Consider the following 18141-nt stretch of genomic DNA (forward strand, 5'->3'; position numbering starts at 1 on the left):
CCACATGTCCTTAATTAAATCCCAGGTGCTGCATTCACCCACCCATCTACTGCTCTGAACCTCAATGAAGGCCAACATTTCAATTTGACCACCCTCCCCCAACCATTGCTAGTACTCACTACACAATGCTAACAAATCCAGACTTCCACAGTTGGTAACTCCTACCTAGCTGGCTCAGAAAACATCAATGCCATTAGGTCGAACAAATGTTTTGTTTTCTCCCAACCAGAATTCAGTCAGAAGGAGGAAGGCTAAAACAAAATGAATGCAGATACATAGAAATATACAAGGTTATACAGAGCTGGTGAAACTACAGCCCAATTTCAATTGCACACCATAGCTGGAAATGAATTTGAAGATCAATCCACTAGTCAACAGAACAAGAAATTTTCAAGCAAGCAAACCATGTTTACCATGTATGTCTGAATAATGCCAACATAGGTGGTGGCCATAAATCTGATTGGAAAAACGAATTTGGGGTGGTTTGAGTAGGAGACAGTTTCAGACCTGATTTAATCCTGAGAAAGCTGGGTCGTGAGAAGGGCTAACAGTCATGCTTCTTTTCCTCTTCCCCACTGGAGATTCTAAACACTGAACAAATGAAGATTGTGGCAGTGCATGAACATTATTGCTGACATAGAAAGGCCAGCGCAGACAGGCAACACGGAGGCTTAAGAAGGGGTAGCCAAATGCCATCCATCTTCCCAACATCAGCTCTATCAATTTTGTGTTCAAAATTAAGCATTAATAGCAAAATCACCACAGTGCTTTCAAAATGAACAAAAATAGTTAAAAGCTTAGAAAAACATGGGATTGGGTCAAATCCAATGACTATTGAGCAGGGGGAGCAAGATCACATGGTTGCATCTATTTAATAATATGTTAGGGTGTAGAACAAATGGCAGTTAAAAATATTGAGCACTGTGCTTATATTAGTACATTAGCTGACATTTGGCAAACTTAGTCAAGTATGTCCCGTGGCCTTAGGTTATTAATGTACAAAGCACCTAAGCAAGGTCAGACGATGATCAATATCATGCAACTATATTAGGACTTCAGTGTTGCAGACAATTCTGTACGTTCTGAAACTTGCTATACTGCTGTTCTAGGTTTTAACTATTTTGTTGCACCTCCAAATCTAGAAAGCAAAAATTATTAAGAAGGAAACATAAATGAATGCAACTTTAATGGGATTCAAAATAGGACCATGAATATAATAAATGGCTACTAAAAGAGAATGTATTTGGTATAGAATTTAAAATCTCCAATGATTAACTTAATGGCCAAAATAGCATTAAAATGAAATTTTCTCCAAATGTATTGTTTAATGAATGTTAAGACCTTCAGTAAGGAAGAGGTAGAAGGCATTTAGGCAAAATATTGTTCAAATTTAAGTGGTTAATATTACATGATAGGCATACTAAATTCAGATTTTAAATTAACAACTGCATTACATGTATAAATTCCTCTCTCCATTACAGATCTGATGCCATTATTACATCATACCTACAGAATTGTGTCAGCTCTTGCTTTAAATACATTTGTTTCCACAAGATTCTGAGCATGTTATGCTTATACAATACTGAGTGCCTTTTTCTTTTTCTGAAAATTCCAATTTTGTTTACCTGAAATATGAACAAACACCTAACCTCCTGTATTTTCTGGCTAAAGCCTATAAACAATGAAGGTACCTTTGCATTTTGTCCAAAACAAAGTTCCTCAAAATCCTGTGCCTCTTTACACTATTTGCTCATGTTTACATGAGCAAAAGGTTTAATCACAAAACATAATATATGCCCTAGAATCAAATGCAAAATAATCATTTAATACTCATCATTACAAAATGTATTCTTATAAAAAGGATGCAAATATCTTTCTTCCCAAGCTTTGAAAATGCACTTCTTCCTTTACTTCGAAAACACCAATTTTAATTAGGGATTCTACAGTCACCTTCTAATGGGGCTAGTGAAGCTCGAAAGGGAATACTAGAGTTCATCCACTGACAGCTCCTCAACCAATCTTAGCCAAAATAGCAGAAACCTAGCTGTTGCTTAAATCAAAATACTTAGTTTGCACATCGGAGGAACACAGCTACCTCAACTACAAAAAGTTTGAGGTTGAGAAATGAAAAATCATATATTGTATATATTTAGTCAAAATAGAGGGAAACATTGTTAATATGTGGCTGTACAGTTAACAGCTGTACAGTGTCAGGGGTTATGGGGAGAAGGCAGGAGAATGGAGTTAGGAGAGATAAATCAGCCATGATCAAATGGAGTAGAATTGATGGGCCGAATGGCCTAATTCTGCTATCACTTTGAACAAGATGGTGCAAATCCAATATTGCAATATGAAAAATCAGAAGGCAGAAAAAAATCCAAGGATATTGCAAATTAGTCTATCAACAAATATTATTGTAATTATTAATTAGTTGTGTATCTTAACCTGATTATCTTTAGATCTGCCCGTAATGAGGCATGCACTCTAATCTATAATGTGGAGCAATTCATTATGCTAGTTTACTCACAAATGCTACTTATTAATAAAACATAGACTTTACTAAAAAAAGCTCGTCTGCCAGAACACATTTTTTTAAATCCTGAGCTACTGTTTAAAATATGTTCCAATTACACAATTATTGTTGTACCTAGAGGTAACACTATTTTTAGTCATACCCTAAAAACAAAGAAAATACTGCTGAATGCCAGCTCTGGGTAAATAGGCAATTTGATCAAAAACTTTCCCATGGCAAATAATGAGTCACACAATCCAACGCCACAAATTCCATTTGAGACAAAAGAAAAATTGCTGAAGAAACTAAGTAAAAAAGAACAAATTTGGAAATAAAATGTTTGACTTAAATAATCCAAAAGTAGTTAATCTCTCATCCATCCTTCATTATGTCTAAACTGTCAGAAAGTGCAATGACATTCCTACAGGGTGGCAGATTAAACACAATTCCTACGTCTGAGATAGGGATTACACCAAGTAGTCATACATTTCTCAAAACTAGGAAGAAAAAAAAGTCAATGCATCCTTTTCACACTTAATATGCAAGAAACTGGGCACAATAGTAGATAAAAAGATCTTTGATTAGAACAGTGATCTGCTTGCTATTACATTTTGTTAAGGTGCGTTGCTGACATACAAAACCCCCCCAATAATTATCACTTAAATCTCTGATCATTTTTAATTGATCTCAGAAGGTGGGAAAAGGGGAGAGAAAATAGTCCCAGCATTACTGGATAAAAAGAAGAAAAATCTAGATTATCCACTAAGGAGAGGAAAATATTCAAGGATGCTTACTGATATAATTGGGGGTAAGGGCTGGGGAAATATAATAAACCCTGCAGCTAACTAATTATTACTAAGATTATAGAGAAATAGTTCTATTTCAGGACGACCAGAAACTTCAGAACTGCTACCCCAGACATGTTACTGTTAATGTCAATCATTCTGAAAAGAGACAATAAAATATTTCCCAAAATTTGATCATTTTATAATGCCAGACAGGCACAAGAAAAAGTCCAGTTAAATGTGTACAATAGTCTTTGCATAATAAAATCAGTCTCTTTGGTGTGGCCAAAATATGATACAACAATTTATTTGAGCAAAAAAAAAATTTCTTTTGCAGACAATCTTCCTTCAAGATTAAAGTTAATAGCCCCAAGTTGGCATTCATACAGGCAGACTGGTAAACGCTTAAAAGGGAACAGCAGCACCTAAAATAGGATAGGATGGGGGGGAGGGGGGGGAAGGAAGGAGGAGGGGGGGGGGAGGAGGAAAGGGGGGGGGGGGGAGGAGGAAGGGGGGGGGAGGAGGAAGGAGGGGGGGGAGGAAGGAGGGGGGGGAGGAAGGGGGGGGGAGGAGGAAGGAGGGGGGGGGAGGGAGGAGGGGGGGAGGAAGGAAGGGGGGGAAGGAGGGGGGGAGGAAGGGAGAGGAAGGGGGAGGAAGGGGGAGGAAGGGGGGAGGAAGGGGGAGAGGAAGGAAGGGGGAGGAGGGAAGGGGGAGGAGGGAAGGGGGAGGAGGGAAGGGGGAGGAGGGAAGGGGGAGGAGGGAAGGGGGAGGAGGGAAGGGGGAGGAGGGAAGGGGGAGGAGGGAAGGGGGAGGAGGGAAGGGGGAGGAGGGAAGGGGAGGAGGGAAGGGGGAGGAGGGAGAGGAAGGAAGGGGGGGAGGAAGGGGGGGGAGGAAGGGGGGGAGGAAGGGGGGAAGGAAGGGGGGAGGAGAAAGGGGGGAGGAGGAAGGGGGGAGGAGGAAGGGGAGGGGAGGAAGGGGAGGGGAGGAAGGGGGAGAAGGATGGGGGAGGGGAGGAAGGGGGAGGGGAGGAAGGGGGGGGGGAAGGGGGGGGGGGGGAGGAAGGAGGGGTGGAGAACATGCTCTGGGGATGTTTATCAATGTGACTAGAAAATAAAATTGAGTTTTGTTTTTTAACAAGGCTGTTTGGCACTCCACAAGTTACATCACTAGAAACGGGTCCAATATACTTTCAAATGCAGCATGCTTAATGTTGCCAATGCTGCCTGTCTGCTCAAGCTCAAAAATGACAAACTTCAATCAAGCACACAAACATAAAAAGCTCAAATTTCTGATGAAACAAAAGAGGAATTAACATCACTATTTATTTATTCTAATGCCTTTAACAGGCTTAAGAAATCACACATTTAACTTGTGGAATTTTCATACACAATTCAACTTTATCTAACATAAAGGGGCAAGTATAACCACGTGAAATAAATGAACAGTTTGGCTCATTTACTTAAGTACCAAGTTTTCATGAGCTCCAATTCCATAGGGGGAGTGAGAATGCATTGAAGTAATTGTTGGGAGACAACATGTAGAACCATATGGGCAAGTACCTTGTTAACAACCAGATAACTCTCATGAGTTGCCAAATTTAAATTGAGATGATTTGCTGTTAAATGTAGAAATTTATAAATGAAATAAGTAATGAATACCAACATTCACAAATTCAAAAAGGATTGAAACAATGTGGAGAAATGATAAATGAGATTCAATACATAAAAATGAAAAAGGTCTAAAATAGGCAAGTTGAGGTAAATCATTTGCCAAATGGGGAGGATTAAAATATCAGTGCAGCAAAAACACATTGGACTCATGGTACAAGTCACTGATATAGTCCACACTATATTAAAAAAATCAATAAAAGGTAACAATGTCCAAGTGCATAATAGGTCATATTAAAACTAACCCTTGCATGAACACATCCAGACTATTCCGTTGATTTTTGGCCTCCTTTTCAAAGGTAAAATGGTTGCTGAGGGCACGGAGTACAGTTGATTCTACAACTTGAAAATATGGGACTGCCCGTGGAAAACAAAGACAAGGGGTTTACCCATGCAATTCTGACAAACAGAACTTAAGCACAGATCAATTAGAAAACAAATAAAGAAACTACTTTAAAAAAACAAAAAAGGATGGTTTAGTAAAGAAGCAGATAACTAGCAGTGTGGAACATTAAACTTGAACAGGTTTTTAAAGTTGGCTCTCACAGGTAAATGGAAATTAGCGAGTCAGTTCTTCCCCTATTGAAAACTGTCATTTGCCTATTTTTTAAAAATAAATACTGACACCTCGATGCATAAATTCAAATACATAGATATATTCACCACAGCTGAATGAGCGACATAATTCAACAACAAAACCAGTCGCAATAATTAATGGAGGTATATCTTCAGTTTCAGCAGTTTTTCTTTTTAGTCGACCTGTCGCTGTTCCATCAATTTTAAAACATTTTTTTTAAATGGGGGAGGGAATGAAGAGATTGCTGTTCATTTATTTTACATGATCCACTGCAAGTTGACTTGAATGATTATAATTACTGAATACCTTATTTTAAGAATTTCTTCATAATTTCTAAATGCTGTGTATTTTCATTAAACAATGGCAGGAAACATGACATTTCATGCAATTTTTGATGAAATTTGCATCTTAAATTTAATGCAATTTTAAGGATCACATTTAGAAGCTTCAAAATTAAATGGAATCAATGAAATGAATGGATTAAATTCACTAAAGTCAATATTTTATTGAAAATAAGTTCCTTCTAAACAGTAAGGTCATTTATAGCATGAACATACATGTAATTTTCTTCTTTCCAAAGATTGGCTGTTAAACTAGATGCCTGTTAAACGGTTCTTGATAACGACAGAGTGAATCCTTACCTTATTACAATGACGTCCAATACCCATTAGAAAGTTGTCTGGTTTGATATCTCTGTGAATAAAATTCTTTGTATGCACATATTCAATTCTGCTGATCATCTGAAAAACAAAAGTACTCATTTGAGATGTACCGAAAAAGCTCACATGTACGCTCATTTCTCAAAGATCAGCAATTGTTATTCTAATCTGAGTAAATCAAAAATGTAGAATTATAAATGTATCAAGGTAAACAATGTTTTAATTACAATAACATAAATAATGACTACAGGTTTTGTCAACCTGTACTGCATAGATTTATTGTGTAGGCAGCAATACATGCTCATACATAAGAATTTTGCTTGAATGTTAATCATGACGTCCACCTTAGCAAGAATGAATTATTTCATGTTATTTTCAGCCATGTTTTACAATCATTTCCATTTCCTGGTTCTTTCCTACTTGCCTCCCTAATAATACCAAGCCTAGGACAAAGGTTTGTATACGTCTAGTCCTATTCACCAACTTCTGGCCAAAGAATCACAAACGTATCCAGCCCACACCAGACCTTTGTTCACTTACCAAAACTCTAGGATACAAAAAACATAAAACTCGTGAGGGGACAAGAATATTTTATGCATCTATCATCATGTTCCCCGATCTAGTTATAAATAGTGATTAATGATTGAAGTATTTTCTAAATTTTCAAATTCTTAATAAGGCTAAGTTATAGAATGAAAACGTAATACTAAATATGCAATGCAGGCCACCTGCGTGAAAGTTTCATAGAAAAGGAATTCCATGATACTACCATTTTTAAATGAGCATCATAAAGTTATTCTAAAATTGCATACATTTTTTCATTCACCATAAAATTCGACATTGTCTCACTAACAAAGGTAAAACTATATTTAGCGGCATTGCAGCCAAAGCAGTATGCTTAAAGGAGCAATTTTCCATACAATTTACAAATCAAAACAAAAAACATTCACTAATATTTCAGGGAGAAAAACATTTTCGCACAAGCACTACCAAGCATAAATTCCAGAATGGTGGGAAATAATGAAATAAGAAAACTGGCACTGTAGCAGAATTGTAGGTAATTCCTCTAACAAGTTCAATTGAAATTAATGTTTGACACTTGAGCAGCAATTTGAAGAACTGAATATGAAAATGCCTACTCAAACCTACAATGTTTTATTAAACACTAAATCAACAGAACTGCTGTTAAGGAAAGAACTGCGGATGATGGTTTACATCGTAGACACAAAATGCTGGAGTAACTCTGCGGGCGGGACAGGAAGCATCTCCGAATAGAAGAAACGGGTGAAGTTTCGGCTCGAGACCCTTCTTCAGGCTGAGTTCCGTCTGAAGAAGGGTCTCGACCCGAAACGTCACCCATTCCTTCTAGCCTGCCCCGCAGAATTACACCAGCAATTTGTGTAATTTTGAACTGCTGTTAACCCAGGTTATTGTTGATACCAATGGTAAATGTGCAAGCATTAATATTTTATCAGTCAAATTGATTAAAACAATTGACGCCAACCAGTATGCTATTTATTAATCTGTGAAAAATCAATTCCACTTCTTTTGAACAATTTATGAGAGGCTAGTCAGTCCACCTTTCATCAATGAACCAGAAACTATTAGCATCTGCTGTCATTATATCATGAAGCCAACTTGAACATTTGAATTTTCACACATGCATAGAATAGGTGGAAAACCCAAAGTTGCTATCAGACATCAAGACTGTCATGTATTTTCAAAGTAATCTCAGTTTAAAACTAAGATGCTATTGATGATCTTTTAATACCAAACTAAGCAACAATTAACAGTCTGCATGCTCACTGGCTCCAAAGTACAAAGCATTCTTTCAGAAAGACACAAAATTATTGATTTTCACAGAATAACATTTTAGCATCTGTAAAATGATTAGACTTTCTAAATGGCCCTCTTCGTTCCTAGTCTGGCACACGCTGCCGCACAGTTGGTGCGATTGGCCCCAGGCAGACAACATGGACCCCTTGGGCCAAATGGCCTACTTCGGTATTTTTTTATAAAATGCATTCACTGCTAAGCTAACTAATGTTATGACTGCTGGACGTCGGGGATCTGCAAAAAAAATTGCACGCAACTTTTGGCAGAAAGATATTCCAACAGGCCCCGCGGCTGTAAACTGGGAACGCGGCCGGAGGCCTTTATCGAGGCGCTGTGGTCTCGATGCCTCCTGGATCGCTACGTGGAAGCCCAGGCCAGGGGCCTCGCGGATCGGACGGAGGAGCTGGGCGTCGCGGGTCGGACGGAGGAGCTGACAGTGCCCGCGGCTGGGGCCCGGGTCGGCACCACAATGAGAGAGCTTCGACTGCCGGCTACAGGAGCTTCAATCACCCCGATGGATGGTTCGATTGCCCCAATAAATAGAATAAAGAGGAAGAAGCTTGGACTTCTTTTGCCTTCCATCACTGTGAGGAATGTGGGGAATACGCTGTGGTAGATTTTTATGTTAACGTTTATGTAGTTGTGTGTCTTGTTGCTTTTTTTTCTCGTATGGCTGTATGGTAATTCGCATATCACAGTACCTTAACTGGTACATGTGAGAATAAAAGAGCTTTGAAACCGTTGAATTATTGGCAACAAAGAATAGAAACAGTGAATTTTTCATGAATAAAACTATTTCAATCATTGATGGCACATTCCTGTCCAGTCAGTAGATGGTGTTCCCACCAGACTACTATTTCAATTTTTACAAAATCAAAACTGAAATTCCATTTACAGGTAGTTCTGTTATAACAGCCCTTCCCGAACACAGAAAACATCTTCTTCAGTCAGACTCCAGAGCTGACTGACCCATTGAGTTACTTCAGCACTTTGTGTATTTTCTGGTAAACTAGCAACTGCTGAACCTTGTGTCTTCCATAACGCAAATCAAATATAGCGTAATAGATGAATTTGGGAACACTATTGGTATTACGCAGGCCACAATGGTTATAACCAGATTTTGATTGGTATATTGAGCAGCACTTAAGTTACTTTGGAAATTGTCAAGCAGAAAAAATGGAGACATCCTCTATTTCCCCCATTGTTGTGGATGGAGCTGTGACTTGTGTCAATTTCCCTCAGTGCTACTCTCACACCCTGCCACCCAACTGAACAAGGATAGAGCTTCCCTGGTTCACACCTTTCACCTCACCAACCTCTGCCTCTAACATATCATGCTCTGATATTTCCACCACATTCAATATGATCACTCTTTGTAACTCCTTAGTTTGCTCATTCCCTGCCACCCAAGCCTCCCCAGGCATTCCCCGCTGTCACCCAGCTCCTATACCTTTCTCTGTACATTCATCTTCAACTCCTCCCATTTCATTGTTATTCCCATTTTACCCACCTCTTTCACCCATACCCCTCATTTTACCTTTACATTTCCCTTCTCTTCTTTCCTTTTGTCTCCTTTTAACCTCGCACACTACAATCAACTGAGGGCTGTGCACAGCAGAGGCTCATGGAGGGCAGCGCGTGGCTGAAGCCACGGCCTGGCAGGCAGAAAGTCTGACTCCCACACTGTCTCCTGCTCGCCCCGAAGACTGAATTATTGCCAACAAAGAATAAAAATAGTCAGAGGCTCGTCTCCTGCTCGCCCCCGAAGACTGGGAGCCGGAGGGAAGGGTAGAGGGAGTCGGCAAAAGCAGCGGACTCAGGATAAAAGGCCAGTAAGAAAAAACAGTGATCTTTCTTTCCATGCCTCAAGGTTGGCAGCAGGTGACACTCCCGGGGCACAAAGGCTGATGGCGACAAGGAAATGAGAGACAACGGTTCGTGGAAGATCCAGTTCACGACTATTACTGCAACAGGTCTTTATGGCAAACTACAACTGGGACTTTGAAAATGGTACCAAAACCCAGCGACTCTAGCACATGGGCTCAGTGGGCTGTTTCTATACATTATGTACTTAACCGGTGATAGTACTTATGTATGGCAATAATCTTACTGATCTGTATACATAAATTATGCAATATTTCACTGTACCACAGTTCACATGAGAATTAAAAGAATCATTGAAACCTCACATGTACACACTATCACTGGCCAGGCTTTATCTGTCCACATTACAGAAAAGGATTTGGAGGTCTTAAAATGTATTAAGTAGTTACCCCCCTAGGCCTTGAGCAGGTGTATCCTACCACATTGTGGAAAGCTAGGTGAGAGATTGTGGTGCCACTGGCAGAGATATTTGTATCACCAAAGTGCTGGATCACTGGAAAATGGCTAACGTCGTGCCTCTATGTATACATTATCTACATAGACTTCAGCAAGCCCTTTGACAAGTTACCACATGGTAGTCCAGTCTGGAGGGTTAGATCACGTGGGATCCAGGAATAGGATACAAAACGGGCTTGAAGATAGAAGACAATGGGTAGGAAAGGGTAGTTTTTCAGATAGAAGTTCAATAACAAATGGTGTGCCACACAAGGATCAATGCTGTGTTCACTGTTTTTATTATTCATAATTATGACGATGGGGTGCAAAAAAGATTTACGAGGATACTACCAGGTCAGGAAGGTTTGAGCTGTAAAAGAATGACTGGATCATTCCGTGGAGATTAGGAGGCTGCTGAGTAACCTTAGAGACATTTATAAAATCACAAGCGGTGTTAATATAGCAAACAGTTCTTTGAAGAAAGAGTGGAAAAGTGTCCTGCATGGCAACTTTTCCACAGATGTTGGTGTGTACATGGAATGAGCTGCCAAAAGTGGTAGAAGTTGGTAAAATTACAAAAATTTAAAAATACTTGGACAGGTAAATGTACTGGAGCAATTTGTAGACATCTGGGGATGGCGGAGCCAAGAACCCTGCGGGGCCCTTTTGGATCTTTCCTCCCTCTATTTAAAAACATATCCTCTAGTTTTAGATTATTCTACCCTGGGGAAAGGCTGGCTATTCACCTTATCTAAAATACAAAACAATTATCCACATGTTCTAGATGGCCTTATCAATTTGTAGTCTCAGGACCTTAACCTCTGTTTCACTAGCATCACCATCTGATATCCAACTCAAGCGTTAATTCATTGCCTTGTTATTGTCTACTTACAGCAAAATAGATCTCTTCCCCAAAATTTCCATTCTAACGGCTTTTACATATAAATCACAAACTAAGTCTATTCAAATGTTTACCACATTCTTTTCCCCTTTGATAATAAACTACATTCAATCGTTGATGCACCAACAACCCCATTAGTCAAATCGGATGCTTCACCACACCTGTCTGTCATAAATGTTCTTACCAAAAAACTTGCAAGTTTGCAAAACTTATTAATTCTCATACATATTAAAGCAAGATAATAAGCTATTATAGGTTACACATGAAATTCTCCAATAACAATTATCCCGTTTCAGCTCTAAGCTACTCAATTAAATGTCATAACATCCCAGTGTGAATAAAGTTGTTACTAAATGAGCGTGCAGATCCAGGTTTCAGGAATTACTGTATTCATGTAACCTACCTGATCAGCTAACATGAGAACAGTTTTCATCGTGAATCTTCGTGAACAAAAGTTAAACAGATCTTCAAGGCTAGGTCCAAGCAAGTCCATAACTAGGACATTGTAATCCTTTTCCTGCCCATACCACCTGCAAATGAAAAATACAAATTCTTAGCTTGCCCCTGGATGTTGTGACATTTCTGCACAATATATTTAAATGTTCTCGGACCCAAGACAGAATTAGAGATGATCAGAAACTTTGATCAACAATGTTATTAAATATAATGTAGCAACTTCAATTCATTGTTTGAGTCAAAATACAAATAACCAGATGTTCCGGCTTCCTCCCAAATCCCAAACAAGTGTGTTTGTAGATTAATTGGTGCCTCTAAAATTGCCCCTAATATGCAGGGTGAGCGAGAAAGTGGGATAACAGAACTAGTGCGAATGGGTGGTCAATGGTCAACATGTACCCAGTGGGCAGAAGGCCTTTTTTCCATATTGTATCTCTGAATACAGTTAAATATCATACCAGTAGATTATTCTTTCATTATTAGGTAAACATCTTTGAAAACAAATAACTGACAGCATCATGTATTAAACTCAAAAATGACAGCAACAATAAGAACACAGCTGCAGGATTTCAACTGAATTTGAGCTCAGAGCAAAACGTTTATTTAATTATAAATAAGGAGCCTGTCTAAGGTGTATTCAAATCCAATTTCAAAACAGCAACACATGACAAATAACTTCGAATATGGAATGCCAGATCAGCAAAATAGACATAACCTCTTGCAGACCATCATGATACAAAGTGTATTTTTGCAGTAGAGCAGATGTTGCACATCTCACTTATCCTACTGCAGACTCAAAATCATTCAGACACATGCACCCTTCTCCAAGGGAAGACTTCTTCCCAAATTTAAAAACTAAATGAGAAAACTCCTCACTTAAAGTAGCAAATGCATAAAGCTACAACAATTTGCTGTAATTACCAAAAGTAAATTTTGTCTTTATGAACATACTCAACTTCATGTTGGCATTTCACATGTAAATTCAAGAGGACAACTCAAGGGAAAAACAAAAAATGTTTAAATCTACAGAATTTTACAGGATTTCCTATAGTTTCAAAACCAAAGAACAACTTCAGATACTATATATTCCAGGCCAGTGACATTGGACGAGTTGCAAAATCACCCGTCATATGCGAGTACAGACATGAGCTAGGAGTGACAACTGAGAAATGTCTGAAGAATGGACTGCCTCCATAAACATCTCTGGCTACAAGATGAGAAAATCAAGGGATTCAAAGAGGTGGAGCAGTGACAGACAACAGATAAAGGAAGATATAATGGTGCCAGAGGTTGACTTTGTGGGCTTAAGGATATAAGCCATCTGTTTACAGGTGAAAAAACAATTACTCCACTGGGTACATTTCCTGAAGACCATCAAATATTGGAGCATAGTTTAGTAGTAAATCTACTTGGAGATTACATGGGCATTAGCTGTATTGGTGATAGCCTAAATTAACTGATAGCATTTGCAAAAGGAGAGCATTATCTTTAAAGTTCGGGAGCTTTGTTGAAACAGCAAATTTATATGAATCAGAAAGGTAAGCACTATTGGATCAAATGCTTATGAGGTTGGCCAAATCCCAATTAGGAAACACTTAGCTAAGAAGTATCACTTGGAATAAAAAGGGTCTGGAGTAGAATTTGGAGGGCCAACCATTAGGATGAGAAGGAATCCAACATGGGTAAAGTGGCATCGAAGATTGGTAGGAAAACAAATTGAGTGGTCTCCAAAGAGAAGATGGCTTAAGTTTGGACACATTCTTAAAAGGAGGAAGGGTAGGGCATTTAAAGCCAGAGCCTCGGGTTTATAAAAGATAAGATGCCACAGGACAAAAAAAGATCCTACTTAATCCCAGAGGGGAAGTAATGAAACAAATGCAAAATGAGAATATGAGCTGCCCAGATATTTTAACAGAAAAGAAAACTCAAAGGTGCAAATGCACAGAACAAGTGATGGTTAACTTGGAACTAAATTGAAGTTGAGGAGATGGTTTAAATATTTAATCAATTAAGAAAATATTGTCAAGTCTTCGTGAAGGGAAAGTTTAAAAAAGGTGAGATAGATGAAACATGTGAGAAAGATAAAATTGCATCATTGACTAACCTAAGTTAGCATAGCCATTCACCAGGTGTAAAAATTAACTGGGCCGTTTGCCACCCATCCTAGATTGCTGTGAGAAAGACAATGGGAAATCGCAGAAGGACCATCCATGACCTTTCATCCTGCTAAATTTCAAGACCAATGCCAAAAAAACCCGAAAAAGGCAAACAGTTACCCATTTTATGGACAAATGCAACAATTGCAAGACGCTCAATTCAACTTTAGTTATTTTGAGATTTAAATTAACAAAGGATAGCCAACATAACTGCTTAAAGGCTAAATGTGTTCAACTTTTTTAAATAATTTACCACAGGGTCAATGAAGGAAATGCAAAATATGTCCCTTATTTAGACTTCTGGGGTACATTTGACAGTCCTACATAAAAGGCTAGTTCTTGAAATTGAAGACCATGCAATGAAGCGACCAGGATGGATCAGTAATTGACTTACAGCAGAAAAAAGTCATGCTAAGTACCTATTTTTAGATTGAAGAGAGGCAGCAAGTGGTTGCCCAAGAAACTAGTGTTAAGACCACTTCTACTGAATACATACTTATGACATTGGCAATGCAATAAGAGGCAAAATTTCATTATGTACAAATGAGTTTGTTTGCAAGTATAAGAAGTAGACTACAGGACAAATCATGGTTGTGGAGCAAGCAAACAAGTAACAGATGAAATCCAGTGAAAGTGAAAACAAGGAGAGAAAAAGACTAAAGAGCAATTCAAAAACCTATACAGATAACAAAAAAATTGGGTACCTATACAGATAACAAAAAAATTGGGTGATAAGGAATTTAGGATTTTGGATCTCAAGCAGAAGAAGTTTTGGTGCACATCACTTTAGTTTAGCTGCATCACTGTGCCGCCACTTGCTAGACTATAATACACCAATAAACACTGCGGCACAGTGGTCGAGTTGCTGCCTTACAGTGCCAGAGATCTGGGTTCGATCTTAATTATGGGTCCTCTTTGTATGGAGTTCTCCCAGTGGAAGTAATTCCCATGGGTTTCCTCATTCCAAAGACGTACAGGTTTATAAGTTAATTGGCTTCTGTAAATTGTCCCTAGTGTGTAGGATGGTACTAGTGTATGGGTGATCGCTGGTCAGCACGGGCTCAGTGGGCCAAAAATCCCGTTTTCACTCTGTATTGCCAAAACTAAAACTAAACTAAATTCTGGGAATGACATGAAGCCCTGCAAGATGGTGCAGGAAAGATTATCGGTCACTTCCTGTTGAAACAGATAGGTTTGAGACAATAATTTGATATGGGGTGGTACAGATTTTGGAAAGGTAATAATACAAGAAATTTCTCAATGTTTATCTTGCGAGTACATGAGCCAATAACTAAAGACTGATATCTTAATGATCTAAAGATATGTGAATTTTAAAAAAAAACTAGTTATTAGTTATAATCTGGAATGCTTTGCATGAAAGTGCAATAGATACTGATTAAATAGTGGTCTGCCGAATTGCATAATCACTTGTACATTTGCTTTGGAGAAAAACAAAATTACACTGATTCCCTCTTCAAATGGCTAGCATAGACTTAGAGGCAATTGTCATACAATTCTAATTCCATGACACTGTTTGGCATTGCTCCAAAGCATTGGCTTTTACTAATGCCAACATTGTGAATGATTAATTTGAAATCTGAATCAACATAAAAACAAAACAAGAATCCTTATCTACTCAACTTATCTACCCAGAGTCTGAAGAAGGGTCTCGACCAAAAACGTCGCCTATTCCTTCTCTCCATAGATGCTGTCATGCCCGCTGAGTTTCTCCAGCATTTTTGTCTACCTTCGATTTTTTCAGCATCTGCAGTTCTTCCTTAAACATACCCAATTTCATTGGGGCTACCGTCTTCACCAAAGACTTTACTTGCAGTGAAATGACTCAAAGACATGTTTCAATTTGATCCACACTTCTCCCTTTCTTCAATCCTGGTAGAGAAGCAAGTCATCAATACGTAACCTCCTTTCATCTAACACAAATGTGACGGAACCCGTTTACAGGTCATATTTAAATATGAGAGGCACCATATTTGGAGTAGAAAAAAAATCCATGTTCAAACAAGTCAAAGCAAATTCCTCAACAAATCCTGAGCATCCCCGGAAGAGCCAGGCCACCGAATACCCCATAGTCGAGTCACAAAAATAAATTCAGACGCTAATAATTATTTTTCTTTCTCCCAGCAGATGATAGAACAATTATCATGGAACTGGCATAAATTAAATTCAATAAAATATACTCCTTAGCTCCCTGCTACAACCTCCTCTAAGATCATCTTATCCAGTTTCTCAACATACTATCTTGGCAAAGATGGCGACTCAAGTTACAGCTGTGTATCAAAATATGATTGAATCTTCAAGAAAGACAATTATTTTTTAGGAGGAAAATTATAAAACTGCAAATTACTTTATTCTTTATATTTAAATGCTGGAGAAAGTGTGTGACGCCTGTGGTGACGTCTATATGACCGTTCCCAAAAATATTTTGTTTTTAAATATATTTATTTCTTCACTGAAGAGGTTTGAACAAAGCTACTCAACAATTCAACATCTTAAAAATCCTACAACAAAATATCCATAGCATTTTTATCCTAGATCAAGTTAGTCCATATAGCAATGCAAGAAGACAACAAACAGAAAAGTTGATCTCCAGTCTGTCAAATTCATTTTCCTCATTGCTTGATTGGCTTGACCATATTCTATCGGGGGTTCCGGTTTCATTGAAATCTCCTGACTTTCATTTTAAGATTATGCCCTGCACTCCATAACTTCAAACAATTTACATTCCTCCTGTTTAAGGAGGTACACTTAGTGTGATACACTTAGATTGAGCTGAAAACCAAATACTCCAACTTCTGCAGAAATGATACACTATTTTTCCAACATTGTCATGGCCCATATTGACGCAAAACTACATGTGCACGTAGGTTACTTGGGCTTCCAAATCAACTCCATGAGTTCTCAGATTCAAACATAGTCAAGCACCTCATACTGAATTGGTATCTACCATAGTTTTATCAACTGACTAATGAACAATATGAATTTGGAATCCATGCACTGACTACACAATTATGCACGATAGCAATACACATCAAGCTGGTTTCACTCCATATTCATTCAGATGCTAATCCCCTAAATCATTTCAATTTGGTTAGAGAACGTTTCCTCAAATCCACCCACCACTTTCTCTCAATCATTGCTAGCTATGACAAAGTTTGAATTAGGAGCAGGCCACGCAGTCCTTTAAGCTTCATCTGAACGAGGATCCTTTCCATGAGTCTGAAAGATCCCAACACAAAACTTCACCTATCCATGTTCTTCAGAGATGCTGCCTGGCCGGCTGAGTTACTCCAGCACGTTGTGCCCTGTCAAGCTGCTTCTAAACTGAGATGCAGCAAGAAAAAGGGGCCTTCAGTCCCCTGAGTCAAGCATCACACTAGTTTGATGTTGTCCCACTTTCACATCCACTCCCTACACAATAGGGACAATTTCCAGAAGCCAATTAACCTACAACCCTGCACATCTTTGGGATGTGGGAGGAAACCAGAGCAGTCACAGGAAGAATGTGCAAACTTTGCACAGCCAGCACTCTAGGTCAGGATCGAACCCGGGTCTCTGGCACTGAAGCAGCGGCTGTACCAGCTGCGCCTTTGCTCTGCCATTTAATGAGACTATGGCCAAACTGACTGAAATTGTAGCACCCCAAAGAATATAGAACAGTACAGCACAGGAATAGGCCCTACAGCCCGCAATGTCAGTGCCAAACATGATGCCATGTTAAACTAATCTCCGCTGCCTGCATGTGACCTACACCTCTCCATTCCCTGCATATCTATGTGCTTATCTAAAATGCCACCACCTGCTTCCACCACCATCCCTGGCTGCACGATCCAGACACTGATGACTTGTGCAAAAACCCCCCCAAAAAAAACTGCCCTGCACACCTTTAAACTTTGCCTCTCTAACCTTAATGCTATGCCATCTAGTCTTTGACATTTCCTCCCTAGGAAAAAGATTCTGGCCGACTACTGTATCCGTGCTTCTCATAATCTACCCTCTAATCCAGGTAGCATTCTGGTCAACTTCTGCACACTTAAAATAATCTTTCTTCCGTCCGTAATAGGGCGACCTGAACGGCACACAGTATTTCAAATGCAGCCTAATCAAGGACCTATAAAGCTGCAAATCTAGTTCCTGACTCATGCTCAATGCTGATGAAGTCAAGCATACCATACGCCTTCTTTACCATTGCCTACTTGCATTGCCACTTCACAGGAGCTGTGGACTTTGATCCCATGCCATTTCTCCACTTACC

At 39.0% G+C, this 18141-nt stretch overlaps 1 protein-coding gene across 3 annotated transcripts in view; it reads right to left on the minus strand.

The window, feature by feature from the left end:
• Positions 1–18141, minus strand: part of csnk1a1 (casein kinase 1 alpha 1) — a 42530-nt gene that overhangs the window by 18820 nt on the left and 5569 nt on the right. For 2 of the 3 annotated variants that reach the window (XM_033029568.1, XM_033029569.1), the window contains exons 3-5: positions 11660–11786; positions 6183–6281; positions 508–591 (exon numbers count right to left, since the gene is read on the minus strand). In XM_033029568.1, the coding sequence (XP_032885459.1) occupies positions 508–591; positions 6183–6281; positions 11660–11786 (310 nt within the window). The remainder of the gene's footprint in view (positions 1–507; positions 592–6182; positions 6282–11659; positions 11787–18141) is intronic. The other variant, XM_033029570.1, reaches the window with a different exon arrangement.

This window comes from Amblyraja radiata, chromosome 11 (assembly GCF_010909765.2).
Source record: "Amblyraja radiata isolate CabotCenter1 chromosome 11, sAmbRad1.1.pri, whole genome shotgun sequence".
NCBI classification, from domain to species: Eukaryota; Metazoa; Chordata; class Chondrichthyes; order Rajiformes; family Rajidae; genus Amblyraja; species Amblyraja radiata.